Source organism: Cyanistes caeruleus, chromosome 13, assembly GCF_971803275.1.
Source record: "Cyanistes caeruleus chromosome 13, bCyaCae1.hap1.1, whole genome shotgun sequence".
In the NCBI taxonomy this organism is placed as follows: Eukaryota; Metazoa; Chordata; class Aves; order Passeriformes; family Paridae; genus Cyanistes; species Cyanistes caeruleus.
This window is the reverse complement of record NC_141713.1, coordinates 8,535,360-8,553,784: the sequence shown is the minus strand read 5'-3', so window position 1 is coordinate 8,553,784 and position 18,425 is coordinate 8,535,360. Positions and strand designations below refer to the sequence as shown.

The 18,425-nt window shown below is 43.1% G+C and overlaps 1 protein-coding gene across 4 annotated transcripts in view; it reads right to left on the bottom strand.

Annotated features, from left to right (window-relative positions):
* Positions 1-18,425, bottom strand: part of CEMIP (cell migration inducing hyaluronidase 1) — a 103,769-nt gene that overhangs the window by 22,292 nt on the left and 63,052 nt on the right. For all 4 annotated transcript variants that reach the window (XM_086849544.1, XM_086849545.1, XM_023933913.2 and 1 more), the window contains exons 7-13: positions 18,335-18,405; positions 17,703-17,798; positions 16,952-17,073; positions 14,630-14,771; positions 13,612-13,803; positions 5,642-5,817; positions 4,839-5,048 (exon numbers count right to left, since the gene is read on the bottom strand). In XM_086849544.1, the coding sequence (XP_086705670.1) occupies positions 4,839-5,048; positions 5,642-5,817; positions 13,612-13,803; positions 14,630-14,771; positions 16,952-17,073; positions 17,703-17,798; positions 18,335-18,405 (1,009 nt within the window). The remainder of the gene's footprint in view (positions 1-4,838; positions 5,049-5,641; positions 5,818-13,611; positions 13,804-14,629; positions 14,772-16,951; positions 17,074-17,702; positions 17,799-18,334; positions 18,406-18,425) is intronic.

Here is an 18,425-nt window from a genome sequence, read left to right as displayed (position 1 = left end):
TGTTTTAGGTTTGACCTGATATTTTTTTTCAAGTTGTTGATAGAAGATTTGCTTGACCCTGAGACAAATCAGCTGGTGTTAATCAATGCTGTTCTGGTTTTGGTTTGGATGTTGTTAACATCAGAACACTGTTGGTTGGACACAACAACACCCCTCACTCACACTGCTGGAAGATCTGAGAGCGGGAACGTGAGTCTGAAGCCTAAGGATAGGACAAGATGGGAAGCAACATCCCTTGGACACACAGAAAGTCAGTTGTCAGTGAATATATCTGGCACATAGAAAATTAGTTTCAGATCCCCATTGACAAGGGGAAGGTCTGGATCTCCTGGGCTCTTTCCTTGCTATTCCCATCAGCCACCACCCAACAATCACCTTGGACTCAGGAAACCTCCCTAGCGAAGGTTAACCTGCCACAAATGTGTTCCTCAAAATGCTTCTGATGGAACAGCAACAGTCAGGGGACAGTATCAACCTGGAGAGAAGACCTGTTCATGATGCTGTCACAGAGACCAAGTGCTTGGGCATTCAAGTGCTTGAACTGCTTTTATAAACAGCCTTGAGACATCTTTGTCACCTTCATGCCTCATTCGTGGGGCAAGGAGCACAAATTTCGAATGAAATGCCAGGATTAGTGTTGAAATGATTACAAATATGTTTTCACATGAGAACAAACATGCTGATTGCCAAATCTATTACTGGCTTACAACCACACAGACTTCTGTTATGTAGCATCCATGCTCCAGTGTAAATACTCAAATCTCTGAGCACAAGTCATCACAGTAAATTAAGCACTGCTAAAATTACCTGCAAAATGATACATTCCATTGAGCTACCTCATTGAAATTTGCTGCTAACTTCCCTGGCCTAATAAAATGCTAGATTTTGCAAGGTTTAGCCTTCTTTATTTAGGTGTAAAATGTATGTACTAAACTGTACCCTCTCAGAAGAATGAACTATCCCAGTGTTGTTATGATAAAGGCTTACAGGAAAGAACATTTTAGGAGTGAGCAACATTCAGAAGAAGGTTTCCAACATGTAGAGGAAGTCTTTTAACCACAGAGATGTCCGAATTCCACAGAAACTGCCACTGAATCCTATTAGCTTTCTCTCACAGGACAGTAATACCAAAAAGACACATAAGCAATGATGTTGGGACAATGAGATGATGGAAGCAGTTTCCCTAGAGAAATGTTTGCCACTTCAGCCATTTATCTTCCCAGCTGGCAACACTGCACCAGGACAGGGACATGGAAACTTGCAGTGACCAGACTCAGCTGGGGCAAAGCAGGGGAGTGCTATCCCAGGGGATCACATCTCCCAGAAAAGTGAGAGAAAACAGGAGCAGGCTGAGAGAGGGCTGTGCACTGGCAGAGAGGCTCAGAGCCAGCAAACGCCTGTTGTTCTCCTAATTCATCCCTGAAAGCCCACAGAACAAGAGGGAGTTAGCAACCAGGAATCTGGTCCCTTAGGCATTTGTCATCCTCTCTTTGATTAATAATTTCCCCACAAGCCATCTCTCAGTCTCCTCTAACTTGTTTCCTGTGCCTGTTTCCATGAACAAGCCCACTACTGAAATGCTTGGATAGCAAACGAGATGCCTGTTCCAAAATCATTCTTCTATTGTATTCAATTTTTCTTTGATCAAAACCTTGCTAATAGTCCATAATCCTACATTAACCATGGGTAATTTAGAGCCAAATAATGCCCTTCCTGGCAAAACAATTGCTGTGAAAAATAGCTGGCTTAGTAAATGCCACTGAAGATACCACTGAAGCTGTTAGCACAACCTCTTATTCCATGAGGTGCAGGTCTCCCCTGGATCCTGCCAGACTATTTACTGACCCCCATTTAAATCCCTTCCCCAGTGGCTGCTTCTGCTTTAGCCTTCACACTGGGATCCAATGGAGAGGGTGGGAATCAGAGCCAAGTTTCATCCTTGGGATTGCAGTGGTGTAACTAGGTGGTTTTTTGGACAATATATTGCAGAAACATTGGGTAACTATTGCATTTTAAAACAATAATTATGGTGAGAAACTCATTTTTAAAGATTTGTTTCCAGAAGGACCCACTGTGCCCCTCAGCTAACATAAATTTACATCCAAGTGCAGAATAACCCTTCAATGAGGTGAGCCAACGTTGAGACAGCTACTCCTAACAGACTGTGCAGACCCACAGATAAACACCTGTCATCAGAAAAAACTGGATACTCTTTTCTCCTAGACTTTTCAGTACTATGAGTATCCATGAAGTGACATGAGAAAAGTGGCAGCAAAGCAAGCAGGAGAGCCTGTATGTAAATTACCTGCCTGCTTTAATGACAGTAAAAAACAACTGATGTCCCTCTCCCATTTATTAAAACATTTGCACAGGTGCTCTACAACACTCGTGCAAGAAGCACCTCTGAAACCAACAACTTAATGTTAAGGATATCATTAAGTTCTGTCCTATGCTGAGGTTAAAATGTCCAGCTAGAATTTTTATGGTTATTTCCAAAGTGTGTTTTGTGCAAAAATTCATTACCATTAAGGCAAATTTTCCCTCAGCAAAGTTCACTTTGGATTGACTTGATCTCTGAGGGAAAGAATGATAACTGGGGAAAGACAGAGCTCATTGTGTTTGCATGAATGGTGCTCTTGCACGTAGAAACAGGTGGTGCTGCCCAAGTAAAAAGATGATAAGCTACTGGGAAATGTATATAATAACTGCTGTAGTCATCAGAGCCCACTGTGGGTGTCTTTGAATGTATGTGTGGGAGAAGGAAGAGGAAAGGAAGGAAATTAGAGTCAGAATGCAGATGAGGAGATTGTGGTGGGATCACCTGATGAATCAAGGCATGGAGCTGCTGACTGCAGATGTGTATCAGAGCCATGAAACAACACCTAAGTGATGCAACATTGGAGCACATTTTCTGTGACGTAACTGAACAAACTTGATCAGATTGCTTTAGTTCACTAGGGCTTTCCTTTCAGCCATCAGAAATAATGATGAGGTTCAAAAAACAAGACAAAACAAGTATAGGTAGAGCTTCATATTCACACATTTTGATAAACTGAAATCAATAGGGATTATATTTACTAACTAATATACTAAATTTTAAGATTTCTCTTGGGTGCTTTGTCATGGAGGCAAAGTATGATCATTTAGGGCATTGTAGTTGTTCAATAACAGCAAGAGAATCAAGTTGCTTTCATCAGCTACATCAGCCTGTCCAGATTTCACTCTGCCATCTTGGCTGGAAAAGCTTGAGCACATGGATTTCTACACCACAGATCCCCCATGGCACAGTTGCTGCCCAGAGAAAGCACAAGAGACAAAATTATTTCCAAATTCTCTGCATGAACCCATCCATCTGACTGATAAGAAAAATGCCAGGCTCTGGGTATTTGGTTTGGCAACAGGGAATGAAGATCTGACATTGGATCATAAGCAGCTGTGCAGCCTCTGTGCAGCCTCTGTGCAGCCAGATGTTTATGGTGCCACTGGTGGCAGCCCATCACAGTGTGACAAATGAAACCTGCAATGCTGCCCTGCCACCCTGCACATTAATTGTGTATTAAGCCCCTCTGCTGGCAGCTTCAGACTGGGCAAATGCCTCATGACCCTGAATGACTTATATAATTTATACAGTAAAATGTCTCTCTAATTCAGAAGGCACGGTCATTTGGTCGGTTTTCAAGATCATGTTATAAACTTAGAAGGACAGAGGCCAAACCCAAAACCTCAGATTCATAAATAGCAGATAAAAGCTGCTCTGCTTCTGAAACTGCAATTTAAGTGCCCTTTGTTCAGATTCTGTGCATTTTAATTATGCCTGGGACTCTCCCTTCCAACGCTGGCACTTCTAGAGGTATGAACTCCTAATGTACAGTGACCATCCAGGTTACAGCTGCCAATGATATGTTTCCTCTTAAAATTCTGTTATATATAGCAGCAGAGCTCTTGACAGTACAAATTCTCCTCTTCAGGGCTTGGATACACTTTTTCCTTTTGGAATACACTGCCATTTCACTGACTGGGTAAGAGCTCCTTGCCTGGAAAAGTCCTTCATCTTTAAGATTTCCTTCTTGAAGATCATCCAGTCCCTCTGGACACTTCTGCCCTTCAGGACCTGCCTTTCAAGCAGGTTCCCAAACAGGCCAAACTCTGCCCTCTGGAAGTACAGGGCTGTTCTGCTGAACCCCTCCTTACTTCTCTAAGAATAGAAAACTGCTATAATTTTGTGATCACTGTGCCCAAGACAGCCTCTAACCATCCCATTACCCACAAGTCCTCCTCTGTTCACAAACAACAGGTCCAGCACCCTTACCCCAAAAACAAAGGCACCCCTAGATCTGGGGAGAATCTCAACATGTCCCTGACATCTCTGGTGTGCTGTAACTTGTCTGGTCACCACTCATTCTAGAGATTTATCCTAAAAGACATCTTGTTATGGAGTACAACTCAAGCAAATCACAGCTCTGTGAGTGCTTAATGTTATGACTGGCATTGCAAACCTAAACCTTTATTACAGGAAAGATGAGGCACACTTAAAGCTTCTGATTATCCTCTTTAAATAGAAAACTGTGTCTACAGAAAGATCCAACCACTCATTAGAGATGGGCTGGTCTGCAGACACTGCAGTACCCAGACCATGCTCTGCTCTCTCCGAGTCACACACAGCCCCAGTGCCACACTGGCAGGTCGAGATACTCCTTATTTATCCAGGGTGGGAAGAATCAGGCATTGGTTTTAACAACAAAACACACAATTCTGCAATAATTAAGCTCTATTCATGCTATGAGGAAGTTTTTTTTGCTGCTGCCATTATCTCTAAGGCAGACACTGGAACTTCTTACCAGTAAACCATTGGATCCATGGACGGTGACACAGCGGGAGAAGGTGTTGTGGATGGAGGTATCCTTCACATACGTTGGAGGGTTGTAGCCTCCTTTCTCATCCACATCTCCAGCCATATGGAAATGAATTGGGTAATGCCCCATTGTCTGCTGGCCCATGTATTTCAGCTCTAGACCTTCAATGTGGGTAGCCTTAAAATCAAGACCTATCTGGAGAACAAAAGAACAGTCAAGAAGCACACAAGAGAAACACTCTCCCACTTTTGAGGGCAAGGAGAGGGAACACAGGCATAGGAAGGGTTGCACTGTATCTGCTGGAAAGATTTACTGTGTGGAGGGAAGTGTGTGGCTGCAGGGTGAGGGAGAGAGGGGCATGGTGGCTACAGAGACCAGAACTGCTCTTCAATTTCCCCACTGCTGCCATAGGCACGTTTAACTCAATTTTAGAGGGATAGCAATTTATATTTATCATTGTCTGTGGGTTTCAGCCAGCTGGGCTCAAATCAAACTTCCTGGGCTAAGCACCACCAGAAATCTAGGGAAAACTGGGATTGGGATGTGGAAACTTTATCTTAGGTGTGTTGATCACCAGCCTCACTGGCTGAGCAATGTCTGCAGGGGCATGAATGCACTTCAAAGCCGAAGGACAGGCAGCAGCCAGAGGGTGGATCTGCTGTGCTGTGGGGAGAGGCTCTTTGCTCAATGCCTGATGAGGAATTTTTCCCTTCCTGCATCTTGGCTTCCTTGTTATGTGAAGGTGTGACTGGGAGGAGGAAAGGACAAGCAAAGGGCTCCAGCCTTACCTTGATGTGTCCCCCAAAGGTGTCGAAATCGAAGAAGGAGCACAACTTGTTGCTGTACTCATAGCACTGCTGCTCCATCTCGCCCATCACCACCACGTTGCGGCTCAGCAGCCCCACTTCTGCCCGCATGTCGACGCCGTCGACGACCTCGCCGACGTGCAGGTATGTGGCTTTCCCTAAAGGAACCAGATCCAGTTTCAGGATTACTCTGCTGATGCTGCTGGCTTCCCGTGGGCTTCCTGTGGTGGGGCTGGCTTGCTAATGAAAGGAGCGACTGAGTCAGCACAAACTGTTGGCTGACACCTCAAAGGAGAGAAGGCTGGAGCACAGGTGACACCCAAGGTCTTGGTGAGACATTTGCAATGGAGGAAGTGGGATTTTTGGTCTTAGGTTGCTTCATTTATCCAGGGAGTTAAACCAACAGTCTGTTAGACAAAACACATTTCCTACCTTGAAAAGGAACTGCGTACTTTGGGTTACAACAGTCTGTGTATCAACATCCAATCCAAAAATCCTTGATGATGCAGCTACTGAAAAGCCTGAATCACTAAGGTTAGCACAGCATGTCCCACAGTAAGACATGGGGAGCTGCTCAGACCCACAGCACTACTCTCAGGCAAGCATCAGATCCTGCTGACACCATGGCTGTTGATGCAAGCAAGGAGCAGAGTGGGCAGAAAGGCTCATAGGAATTGTGGCTTGGGACAATCACAGCTGCTCACCAAGTTTATGGGCTGTAAAACTTCCAACTCCCTGTCCTCCCAAACCTCTCCATTTTAGATCTATCCTCACATTTCCAATTTGCCCCCAAGGCTTCCTCCTGCCCCTGTGTTAATGAGATCTTCCATGCCACACCTCCCTTTTCCAAGCCAGCTTGCTCATAACATCTTCTACACACACCCTCCTCCCTGGAAGGGTTAAAAGCACAGAAAACATTCCCTGGCCTGACTAGAAAGAGGGGAAGTCCAGGCAGTGGGGATGTCTAGAAAGCAAAGCATCTCTTTGCTGTAATTTCATTCAAACATATTCCTACTACCTCCTTCCTTCCGCAGGTTTTTGCAGAGAAAAGTCAGCTGGGAAAAGGTTTATCTTACTGACTCCATTCTGTATTATTCCAGTAAAAATAAGTAATAAACTCTTTAAGTAAACTCTGAACTTTAAGGAATGCTACACTTGCATGTATTTAATTTCCATGGAATCGTTCAAATCCCTAATTAGAAACAAATGGCAAGCCTGAAGCCTGGATATGGCTGCAGAGCACTTTATGCTTAAGCAGAAGTGCCAAGTCAAGGGGAGGATTTTGAACACTGAAACAATATTATTTTTAACCAAAACATGATGCTTTGAGTGTATAAAAAAAATAAGCAAACACCATTCACTCCCTCTTCTCCTGAAGCTGGAAGCAGTGTCGTTTGATGGCAATATGGGATTTGGGAAGGATGAGTGCTCCGCCCTTCTCTGAGACTGCTGTGTTGTGGAACAGGGCTCATGCCACAACATGTGCCTTTTGCCTTGGCATCTCTGCTTCAAAATCATCTGATCTTGTGAAAAACACTCTCTGTAAACTAGAGGTGATGGCCAAAGAGCTGTACACTCATCTCAGAAATGAGGGGCTGCAAGGGACCCTGGATTTGCACCTCACCCACTTCTGCCATTGTCTTCCCAGAGAGTCCTGGCATTACCCAGGGCATGTTGTTGCCCTGCAGCCAGTGAACCTCATCAGGTGTGTGGCCAAAACCAGACTGAACCCATCCAAAAACCAGCAGCTTTGCTTCCTTTATTCACATACACAAAAAGAGCCACTACAGTGAGTACCCTCCACATGAGGATACTCCATGCTGGAGCCTTGAGTGAGTCTGTAAAGGAGCACAGTTTCTCCTTGTGGAACCATTTTTAAGCTGTTATTTTTCAGTTTTCCCCAGAGCTGACCTCTCCTTGATTTACTGAAATGCAGGAAGAATTTTAGATAATCATAAGAACACACTATTTGAAGGCACATCTCCAGGATTTGTGGCAGTGAAATTAGATAGGCAGTTTTGTTATTCCTGTGCTGAGCTCTAGAATAATAAATGTCATGCTTGCATGTATTTAATTTAATTTAACACCAGTCCAGACATGCAAAACAGGGTAAGCACTGACAGGAATGTTAAATACGGACTAACCAGTTTCTAAATATAACTTCTTGGGTGCATGTTTTTCACTCCATGCTTTTGCTGATTTGACATGTTTGGAGATAAAAGGAGAGACGGAAAGCAATCCCCTTCCAAAGTAAAAGCGGATTTTGAATAATAGCTCCTTTAATAGAGTTTTGAAAAACAAACCACTTCTCAAGGCAGACAGAAATTTAAGCTCCTTTCAGCAAAGGGGCTGAAAGAAGCTTGTGGGAGACTGAGCCTGGCATGGGAGCCCTTGTGTGCTGTAAATGACTGCTGGGAACCAGCACTACAACCTCAGGCACTTCCCATGGGACCAGGAGCACTGTGAGGGGCATTTGCAGACACGTGCCACTGCCAGGGAGCTGCCTGGGGTGTGTTTGGTGGTGGGCAGGAAAAAAAAACCCACAAAAGAGTCTGCTCTGTGGTGAGTTCAGGGAGTTCACACGAGGATGGCAGCATCTCATTCTGCAGAGCTACAGGTTTGAAATTTGGCTGCTGCTCACAGCTGGCACATGGAGCCTTCCCAGAGAGCAGCCAGGATAGCTGAGACCCTGGGCACTGACCATGGGCAAGCCCCAGCCAGGGCTTTGCAAACGGGCACTGAAGTGGTTTGATGCTAAAAAGGCAACCCTGTGCTTTGAAAGTGGGAGGAACGTGTTGCTCCTTCAGCAGCAAAGCCAGTGCTGTGATTTCCCAACCACTAACAAGCCCTGAGGCCACTGATTCACCTTCTCCTCCTCTGGGTTAGGGTTTGCTGCATCCCTCATGGACAGAGACCGCCCTGCCAGGCTTGTGCCATATTCTAATCTAAACCAAACACAGCCTTGCAGTGACACGGATCCCGCTCCCCACAGCAGCCCCGTGTGATGGACCAGGAGAAGCTCCCTGCCTGTGCTGCTGCATGTGTCATAGCACTGCCTCCAGAGAGCACAGCATGAATTTACAGGGCAAACTTCCCTAATGTGTGCGCTTGCCTGGTGGAAGTCTTGATTCAGCAAAATATGAGCACATTTCCATGCTTGTTACTCAAGACAGTGACTACTGAAGTCAGCTGTCGGTAAGGACAAGGTAACTATTAAAAGGAAATATATGTTAAAATAAACATAGATGATCCACTCATCAAGATCATGCTTATGTCAACAAAGCAATTCAAAGCAGAGTTCCTCCAAATGCTACAAAGGAAAACCTGCCACATGTGAACATAAAACCTGGGTCTTGGGCCTTATCAAACCTGGGAAGGGTGGGATTCTAAAACAATTTAAACTGCTGCAGATGTAGAAGAGTGCTCAGATTTGGTGAGCTAGATCTCTCAGAAAACCCTCCCAGGTACACTCATACATTCCTAAATCCCTTGGCTCCAAATGGCCCAAACTGCTAAATCTCCCTTTGAGAAGTGAAACCAGCGCTAGAAGGTCTGGATTTGGAGAAGATAAAGTAAAGCTATAAAGTAAAGTTATCCTGGAGTGGAGTATTTCTTTCTCTAAAGAGTCTTTTCTCCTTTGGGCTCTCTAGGGTAAGACCCAGTGTGTCATTAAGATGTCTCATTTGATGTTTCCTAATCAGGATTTTAAGGGAAATGCTAAACACAATTTGTCTGTTCAACCCATGTGATCCATTGACAGTGAATCCTTCATGGCATCTTTAAAGTCAGTTCTACTCATTGCAGATGCCAGCCCAGATCTGACAGATTTATCATTTTTGCCAAGCACTTGTCATCACTGGTGGTAATGCCCCTATTGCTTATATTTAATAATAAGCAAATGTTCACACCGGCATCTTTCAAATCCTCATTATTCTGAATTATCTTGATAATTGGGGTTTGCTGTTGCAACACTGAGCCACAGGCCTGTAACACAGCATGGTTTTGGTGAGCTGGCTGGATCCTTGAGCCTCACAGTATAACCTGATGTCCTAATCAACAAATATTCCTCCAATCCATAACTTTTACATGGAAAAATAAGTTTTTAGCAAATAGAGGTACAGCAATCAGGCACAAACCCCAGCCTTATGGACTTCTATGTAAACCTGATTGAGATTCTGTCAGCTCAGCTCCCAGGCAATGCCCAAAGGTAGAAGTAGCTCTGGAAGACTGTCAGAAAGGACAGTTTCACATGATTTCCTGCCCTCAAGCACCAGGGTTGCCTTAAAAGAAGAGTTTTGGGCAAGTTCCAGCCAAAATGATGCCAACTTCTAAACAGAACACCCTAAATCTCTAAAAATACCTGAATTTTGATAGTGGACTAAATTCTCCCATCCTTACAGCACCAGATGAATGCTGACAGGCTGTGTCTACTACTTATTTATCCTTTTAATTCAAAGTTCTCTGCATGAACAAGATCACAGTGAACTCCTTATCTCTTTAATTTTTGCAATCCAATAAGCAGGATTTTAAGAGATGTGTGCTTGAATTCATAGCTTCATCAGTATGTGGGATAATTGGAGTAATTATGCCAGGCACAAATCTTTTTTTCATCCTTTATCAAGAGCATATAGGAGCACAAAAGAGCATTTCATCATTTCTGTTCCATGGTGAAACTTATCAGCATTAGTAGAAACTTCATACAGAGCAACCCAGATGAAGATAAGACTTGTTTCCCAGGGAAACTAGACAAAATACTTGATCTTTCCTACTATCCAGTTCTATCATAACAACACAACCCTTCCTTCCTTCCTCCCTCCCTCCTCCCTCCCTTTGCCCTGCCCTCCCCAAAACCTTGTGAAGCTGGAAGATCAAACAGTTTTAATCTGTTCCCACAGTGTAAATAATCTGGGCACAAAAATGACAAGCAAAAAAAAACCCCAAAAAACAACAAACTAGAGTTAAACAAAGAAAGCAAGTGGAGGAAAAAGTTCCATTTAAGTGAGTGACCATTTGAGTGGGAGCAGGACCTGCAGGTCTGGGTCCTCATGCAAACCACACTTACCCATAGGAGCCACAGTTTTCACATTAGGGCAGTTACTCCAGTAAAAGAGTGCAGAAGATCAGAGCCTGTGTGCCCTCCCTCACTTTCTACACTGAGGTTTGCAGATGTCTACAGTTAAATAACTAAATCCTCCTAGAACCTGATGGCAATTGAGTATTAACTCCCTTAAGTTCTTTTGAAAAGCTCTAATCGATCCATTTCTAGCCAGTAAAGAAAGTATGAGTTTCAGCAGGAAGTATCAAATATAAATAGGACATGAGCTAACTAATGAGTTTGACTTATTTGGCACAATATGCTAAACCATGTCTATTAAAATACTATTAAATGATGAGAGCATAAATTATATTAAACCTTGCCAAGCGGCTGCCACACCAAACTGGCTGCCCACAAAGCAGAGGTTTTCTGCTTTTTTTTTATAACAAAGAGACTCTTAAGTAGTTCAGATCTGACATTTAGCTTTCATTTTAAAAATAAATAGAAAGGAAAAAAGTAAAGATTAAAAGGGAAATAAATCATCATGGATAGGAATGGTTTTATCATTTGTCTTTCACAGGGCACTGGAGTTCTCAGCTGCTGAACTAAACCTCTTAGGAAAATTAAGCCTTTTCACTTATTACAAATGACACCCCTCTGAGACCCTGTATATATGTATGTGTGGAAGACTTTTCTCAGGAGGAGGAAAGCAATCTTGCCTACCTCCATAGCAAAAGGCAGGCAGACATTAATGATGAATGTTCTTCTCCACCCAAAGAGAAGCCTGGCCCAGGCACACGAGGCCAGGCTGTGCCAGGGCTGCTCACCTGTGCTAAGACCAGGGGCCACCAGTGATCCTTGTTCTGGCTAATTACATGTCATGGCCCAGGGCAGTGGATGGAGTTACACCATGGCCAGGCACAGAGCAGCTCAGGGACCTCCTGGCTCCTTGAGGCAGGGGACATCTCAGCCTTGACACGTTTTATTTCATCTAGACTGAACTTAGATTCATGCAGATTATTTTGTTTTCTAGTGCGAATGTGTTTTTGTTACAAAAAAGTTGGAAGTGATTTTTATAACTGGACTAAATTTTGCCTTGATTTATATAATCAGTGAAATCCCATTGACGTCAGTGGAGTTGCCTGGATATAAGAAAGGAGAGACTTTGGCCCTGGTGTTCATGTCATTTGTGGTAATAAAAGGAATGTCCTAATTCTCCTAAAGAGCAATCGGAGACCAAGAGCACAATTGCTTTAACAAGTGTTTCCACTGCTTCTTTACTTGAAATTCACATGAATCTTTTTGTTGTTTTTAACCCATTATTTGTTTCCTTAAACTAACCTAGCTGTCACAGTTGCAGAAGATGAATGTGACTACATGAATTCCACAGATCCATTAGATTATGGGAAGGCCAAGACTCCTATGCCATCTCTATTTTTACTGGCGATCTTCCAAGGCCATCTTCATGATGTGACTTGTATCATACCAGTCTGAGTCCAACAGCTCAAAAGTTGCTCAAGAAAAATATTCAGCTTGGAAATGTGTCTTCTTTGAAAGCGCTAGACACTTGAAATCATAAGACTATGATACACTCAGACTGTGAATAACATTTTTCTTGGCCTAGTGCACATCTCCAACAATGAATGGCCAAAGCTCTGTGGGGAAGCAGCTGCTAAAGGAAGTATATTGGTACCTTCCAGAAGAAGTTGCATCAGAGATAATGTTGAAGTGGTTCATTTCAGAGAACTGAGTGAATTCCCTGGTGCATTGGATGTTCCAAGTACCCTCATGGTTTCTCAGAAAGGTCTTACTGTAAATGCAGACAAGACCTCTCCTAGAGCAACAGCCAGTGTGCAGGCAAAGATAAAGTCACAGGCATGATTTACCACCAGGGAGATGCTGCTTCTGAAAGACAGCCTCATCTACTACAGACTTTTATACTGTAAAGTAATGTTTGCTTTTGTAAATTACAGAAGCAAAATAATCCACATCTATTCAGATAAGGGGCAGTTCATGTGCTATTTCCATGCTCTGCTTATCAGTGTGCCAAAACAAGGTTCCAGAAGGGAAAGACAACTTCACAGACTCAAGTGAAGATTAAATTTCCCACTCTGGATTTCAGTTTTATGCTCGTGCTGGTAATAGTCTGTGCTTCATCATGGTTATGCCTCTTAATTGGATTTGGTGTCCAGAGGCCCTTCTACAGTCATTGGACTACAAAACCTATTAATCAAAATTAATTTATTTTGCTTTTGAGCTGGTCACCTACAAGAGAAAACTGCTGGGGCTCTACAAAGGCTCCCACTCGTCCTTCTGAGGCTGGCTCTGGCAGCACCCTGCCACTCCATCTCCCCAGTGCAGAGGCTCAGGACAGCTCACTGGAATGTTTGGTTAATACATCACCTCTAAGCAATACTCTCTGGAGACACAGTAAATGGGAACCAGTAGCTTCAGTAGTACAAAACAGTATTTCTAAAATGTAAGATTACAGTTCTTGTTAAATAAAACTTAGGAAAGCAGCCAGCTGGAAATTACTTCATAGCCTTACAGTCTCTCGGAGTCTGCTCCTGCCCTAGCTCACTCTTCACATCAGCTGTGCTCATCTGCTTTCTAGGAAGTGGTATTTCAAATACAGTTATTGAAAATCTCAAATATATAACCTGTATCTGTTCCTCTTAAATAAATTCACTCACTCAGTAGTGAGCTTGGGGACAAAAATGGAGTCAGCTATGAAAAGATGAGGCAGAAAGGAACCAAAATCAAGTTAGATGAAAGTTACGTATCCCAAAAGCATCTAACAACCAGCCATCAAATTCAGGTGTCTTTCAACATTTTTCAATTCCTCTTGGAGTCACCTCAGTGCAAATGACAGAATTTGTGAACTGCAATGCCAGAGTGATAAGATGAAGCACCTCACCTGCTACCTTGACCTGGGTGGGCCTGCAGGTCCTGCAGGGCAGCACTTGGAACTCTTCTGCCTGGTACATGGAGTAGTCAGTGCTGGCCACCACCAGCCTGTCTCCAGGTTTCCAGGAGCTCACATCATCCACCAGGTTCAGGATGGTGCTGTTCACGTTGGTGTCAACAGTTACTGTGAGCTTTGGTTTCACTGAAAACCCAAAATGCAAGGGGGGAGAATTCAGTCAATCTTATCAGAAAGAACTTGCTTCTGTTTTCTTCCCCCCACATCCCTCCTTGGAGTGCCACCAAAAATTATCATTTTCTCATGCTAAAAAGAAAAAAGAGTTAACTCCTCCAAACATGTTTGTTACTGGCTTTGGCTTGGCAAGCAGGAAAACAGGAAAGTATTTTTCTTTAGTTGCAAGCAGGTGGATTTTCCACTAACCCCAGGATAAATTTAAATGTAGCTCTTAGTGGCTCATTCTCACCACACCCACTGAGCAGCAGCTCTTGTGGGGCTGGGTGCTGTTGTTTACAGCAGCCAAGTGGTCTTTAACCCAATGATGTTTTTTTCCAGCAAAATAACAGTCTGCCACCCTTCTTTCCCTGCCAGCAGCAGAAATCCTAATGATCTGTCGAATGACCAGGTTAAGGACAGTGGTGATGGAATGATTCACTACAAAATGAAGTTTAAGTTTCAAACCCTGTTGTCTTCACACATTCTGATTGACTAATCCTACGTCATCCCAAAATGTTTTTGCAAAAGACAGGGAATTTACAGGAAAGAACTTGTCAAATATTTCCCACAGCCTTACTGGGTATTTAAAAAAACACCCTGCTGCTTCTGTTAGTGCTCAGGAATTTTTTCCTGAGATAAATCTTCAGCTGTTCTATCTGAGTTCGTGTCCATGGCCCAGCCAAAGCTTTAGCTTGGAAAAATTACAGAAAATGTTCTGACACCAAGAAGGAGCCAGTGATGGGAGGACAGGATTTCTGCTGTTCTCTGTTCTGGCTTTCAGTGATGGGGCACATACCGGATTTGCCACACAGGAACCTCACTCTGTAGCTGCGGCAGCCCTCGCCCGTCTGGTCCTTGCCGTGGCACAGGAATTGGTAATCGTGGCCGCTCTTGTAGAAAACCTCCGTGGTTAAATCCGCTCCATCGAGCGTCATTGCCTGCAACGAGGATGGAGACACAGCCCAGGTGTTGCTGTGAGGTGAAGGGATTTCACCAAAACCTCTGAGCCATCAGAAGAGGTGTGTGCTTTGTTTTGGCGATGGCACCACCGCTGCCTAACAAACCCCTGTGACTGCGCTCTCCAGCCAGCATTTCCAGCTGCTGCTCTCACACAGCCACTGCTTAGGTGCCTTTCTCCTGTGTCTGTACTGAGACCATGGGCTGTTCTGGGAGGAGTTTGTGAGCTTCACAAACAGCTGCCTTGGTGCCCTAGATTTCCTCTTGCCGTTGGTTTGAGGGCAGATGGAAACACTGAACACGGATGCTTCCACCCAGATGAACTCATGGCTTCAAGGCTCTGCACTTATTCCATTGCTTGTGGCTAGGCTCTGTCTGAGCCTTGCAGAAGAAAGGGGGTAGGGGTTTTATTTCTCCATTGCATGGATCAGTCTCACAGAAAAAACCCAAGGGTGCTGCAATACTGCTGCCTGTTCCAAAAGAAACAGGGAGAAGTGGCCTTTTCTCACAGGCAAGCACCAGCCTGTAGAGCTGCCTTGAGAAAAAAGGCTGTATCATGCCAGGAAGCAGCAAGATATGTAACCTCTCTGGTGTTCCTGCTGGAGCAACATCTCAGGGTCATGTCAAATTTCACATTCTGTCTCTAGAGCTTGCATTTCTCTTGACCCTTTCACAAAAATCTGGTGCATTGCATCAGGCAATCCAAATTCCACATGCATTTTGGCAAGCACCAGGAGAAAAGCCATCTTTCAATGAAGGGTCTGATCCTGATTCTCCAACTCATGCAGGCTTTTCTTATTAATGCATCCACCCTGTTCCTGTGTGTGGGATTAGCACTGCCAGCTGGAGGAATGTGCCTCTGGCTGTGCTGCTGTGCTTCTGTTATTATCATCATATCTTCAATTTTCTCCCATGTTCCAGAGCTGGGGCAGGCCAGCTGCTATAAATCAGCATAGCTTTATAAAAGCAATGAGCAGCACCAGATTACACTACCTGAGGATTTGCCCTAAGATCTGCAGGATAAACCGAGAAATGTCTCACTTTTAATATACATGGGGAAATAAAAAAGTAACTTATTTCACAGAAGAGGAAAAAAATTGTTTGTTTCTAGAGCAGAATATCTTTCTTCATTCTGTTTAACATCTATTCTAGATTCTTACATTTACTGTAAGAAACATCTGACCCCTGTTTTGAACTACGTTGTCACCTCTAATACACGTATATGGAAGCAGAAATGAATGTGGATATGGTAAAACCTGGAAGAAAATTATAGGGCAGTTTTTTCCTTTCTGTTCAAGAGAGATTCTTTATAACATCTAGCCCTGGAAACTTTCACTCATACAGTCAGCATTCCCATTTACTTCAATAGCCACATTCTTGTGAATAAGAACAACTCCACTGGCTCAGAGCATGAAGGAACCTTAGGCTCAGCCTCACACAGATGTGAAGGATTTTATTGTCTTTTTCTAGGCAATGCTTCTGCTATAGTGTTTTTACCAGGTAGACATAAAAAGTATATGGTGAACATATACAAAAAAACCCCTAATTGCTTGCTGGGTTTTGTTTGGGTTTTTTTTTTGTCCTTAAAGAAGATTTTTGCAGTGCCAGAAAAGGTATCTGAGTGTTCCTCAGCATGCTGGCCTAATGGCATAATTATAATGCTTAGCTCCAAACAGAATTCAAATCTCTTTCCACAGAGATAAAACAATTAATCCCAAAAAATGGCTGAAAGCTCACCAATATTTTTTGACAACCTACTACAGCTGGTAGTTGCACTATCTTGTTACATTTTGTGATTAATTTTTTAGGTAGGGTCCGTTCCAGGACCATTTAAAACCTTTGAAATTTTCATGTGCTTGCTCTTTTTAATCTTCCAGCAGGGAACCACATATTTCTTGATAGCATCTGTGCTGTCCATGTCCCCATCTGTACACCTTTTCATGCCAGGAGCCAGAATTTACTGAAAGGAGCTCAATTCTATCAGATTTGTCTCAGAACAATGTGAGACTGTACACAAGATCTTATTGGTTATGTATTAGAGTAGTAAAATAATTGGTGTACCTTACTTAGAAACAAAAATTACTGCCAAGCACAATTTTAGGGGTTCAGTGTCAGTCCAAAGAAGGCTTGCCCCTCTAAAGTGAGTGGTAAGCCTGCCTACCTGGATGTCAATGGGCTGCCTGCAGATTTTGTCAGGATGAGCAGCTTTGAAGTCAGACAGCTTCTCCATGTCCTTAGATCTTGCTTTGTCAGGCTTCTCAAACCACTCTGTCCATTCCACATCTGGAGACAAGTGCAAACAAGTATAGTCATTTGAAAGTCAAGCTTAATGAGTGCAGCAGAAATGCACGAAGCATAATATGATCTCGGATATCATTCACAAGTTTCTTCTCTGATGATCTGATTTGTGCCTCTTCCTGTCAGTCTGTCAGACACTTTTAATGATGCTGTGAAGTGCAACCAGCCAAGGGAGAGCAGAGTTATTAAAAGCTTCATAATTGGCGTGTGCACTGTAAGCATTAATAATAGATACAGATTTTGGATCTGTGTCTGCCTTAGCTGCCTTCTCTGATCTTCAGATCAAGTTGCACCAGTTACTGTGTGTTGTCTGAAACATGGACATGATGACTGTGCAGTGAAAAGAGGTAAGAGTTTGTGTGTGACCTCTGAGACTATAGGAGATGGAATTTCATACCCAATGCAGAAAAGAAAAAAGGATCCCAGTTATTCAGAGGGTCCTAGAGACAACTGGGGAAAGAATCTGTGAGTGTTCATTGACTGTGTTAGTGACGACATAAATAGCAGCTAGCAAGTCCAGTCTTCCCAAATGGCAAAGGCTTGCAGTAAAAAGGATGATTCATCCTGTTTGTCAGCTGTCTACCACCAAGTGAAATACCCCACACACCTCTTACCTTGAACCCACTCACTAGTTGAAGAGACGTTAAAATATTCTCCATTCTCAGCTTGGAATAGTTTGGATACTTTGGCCACAGCTGACCCTTTGTGACCTGTTAAAAAAAGCCAAATATTGGTAAAATCATTTAAATCAATTGGTAAAGTCATTGAATGCAATTGATAAGAGTAAGGACTGAAAATGTAATGGTCTGCGTGTCTATTTGCATATTTTGACTACATTATTCAAAATTAGCCCTGCACAACTTCCAGAAAAATTTATTAATCTTGCAATAAGGCTTCCGATGCTTTTGTAACTGCATGGATAGTGAAAAAGAAAAATCTTCAAAAACCAAGAGAGGATAAAGCCCACAATTATTTGTCATATATTGCTATTTTTATTTAATTTTGTAGCAAGTTGTGTTGTTCATGTCATGAGAAGACAGAGACTCAACAGTGTTCAGTTTGGAAGAAAATGGTTTCACAGGAGGATTAGTGGGAAGAAGAAATATATAGAGAGCATTCAATTAAATGTGTCAAACCATCAGTTGCTCATAGCTTCAATGTAATGCAGAGGAAAGTAAAAACACCATTGACCAAATTAATCTCAGCTGTAACTCCAGTAACTTCCAGCATTTTGTGCATTAAATACCTTGATATTCAATGTGGTCTTCAACAGAAGAGGAGGGATTTCCTTTAATGGTAATAAAACTCCATGGGTGCCTGGAAAATGAAAACGGGAA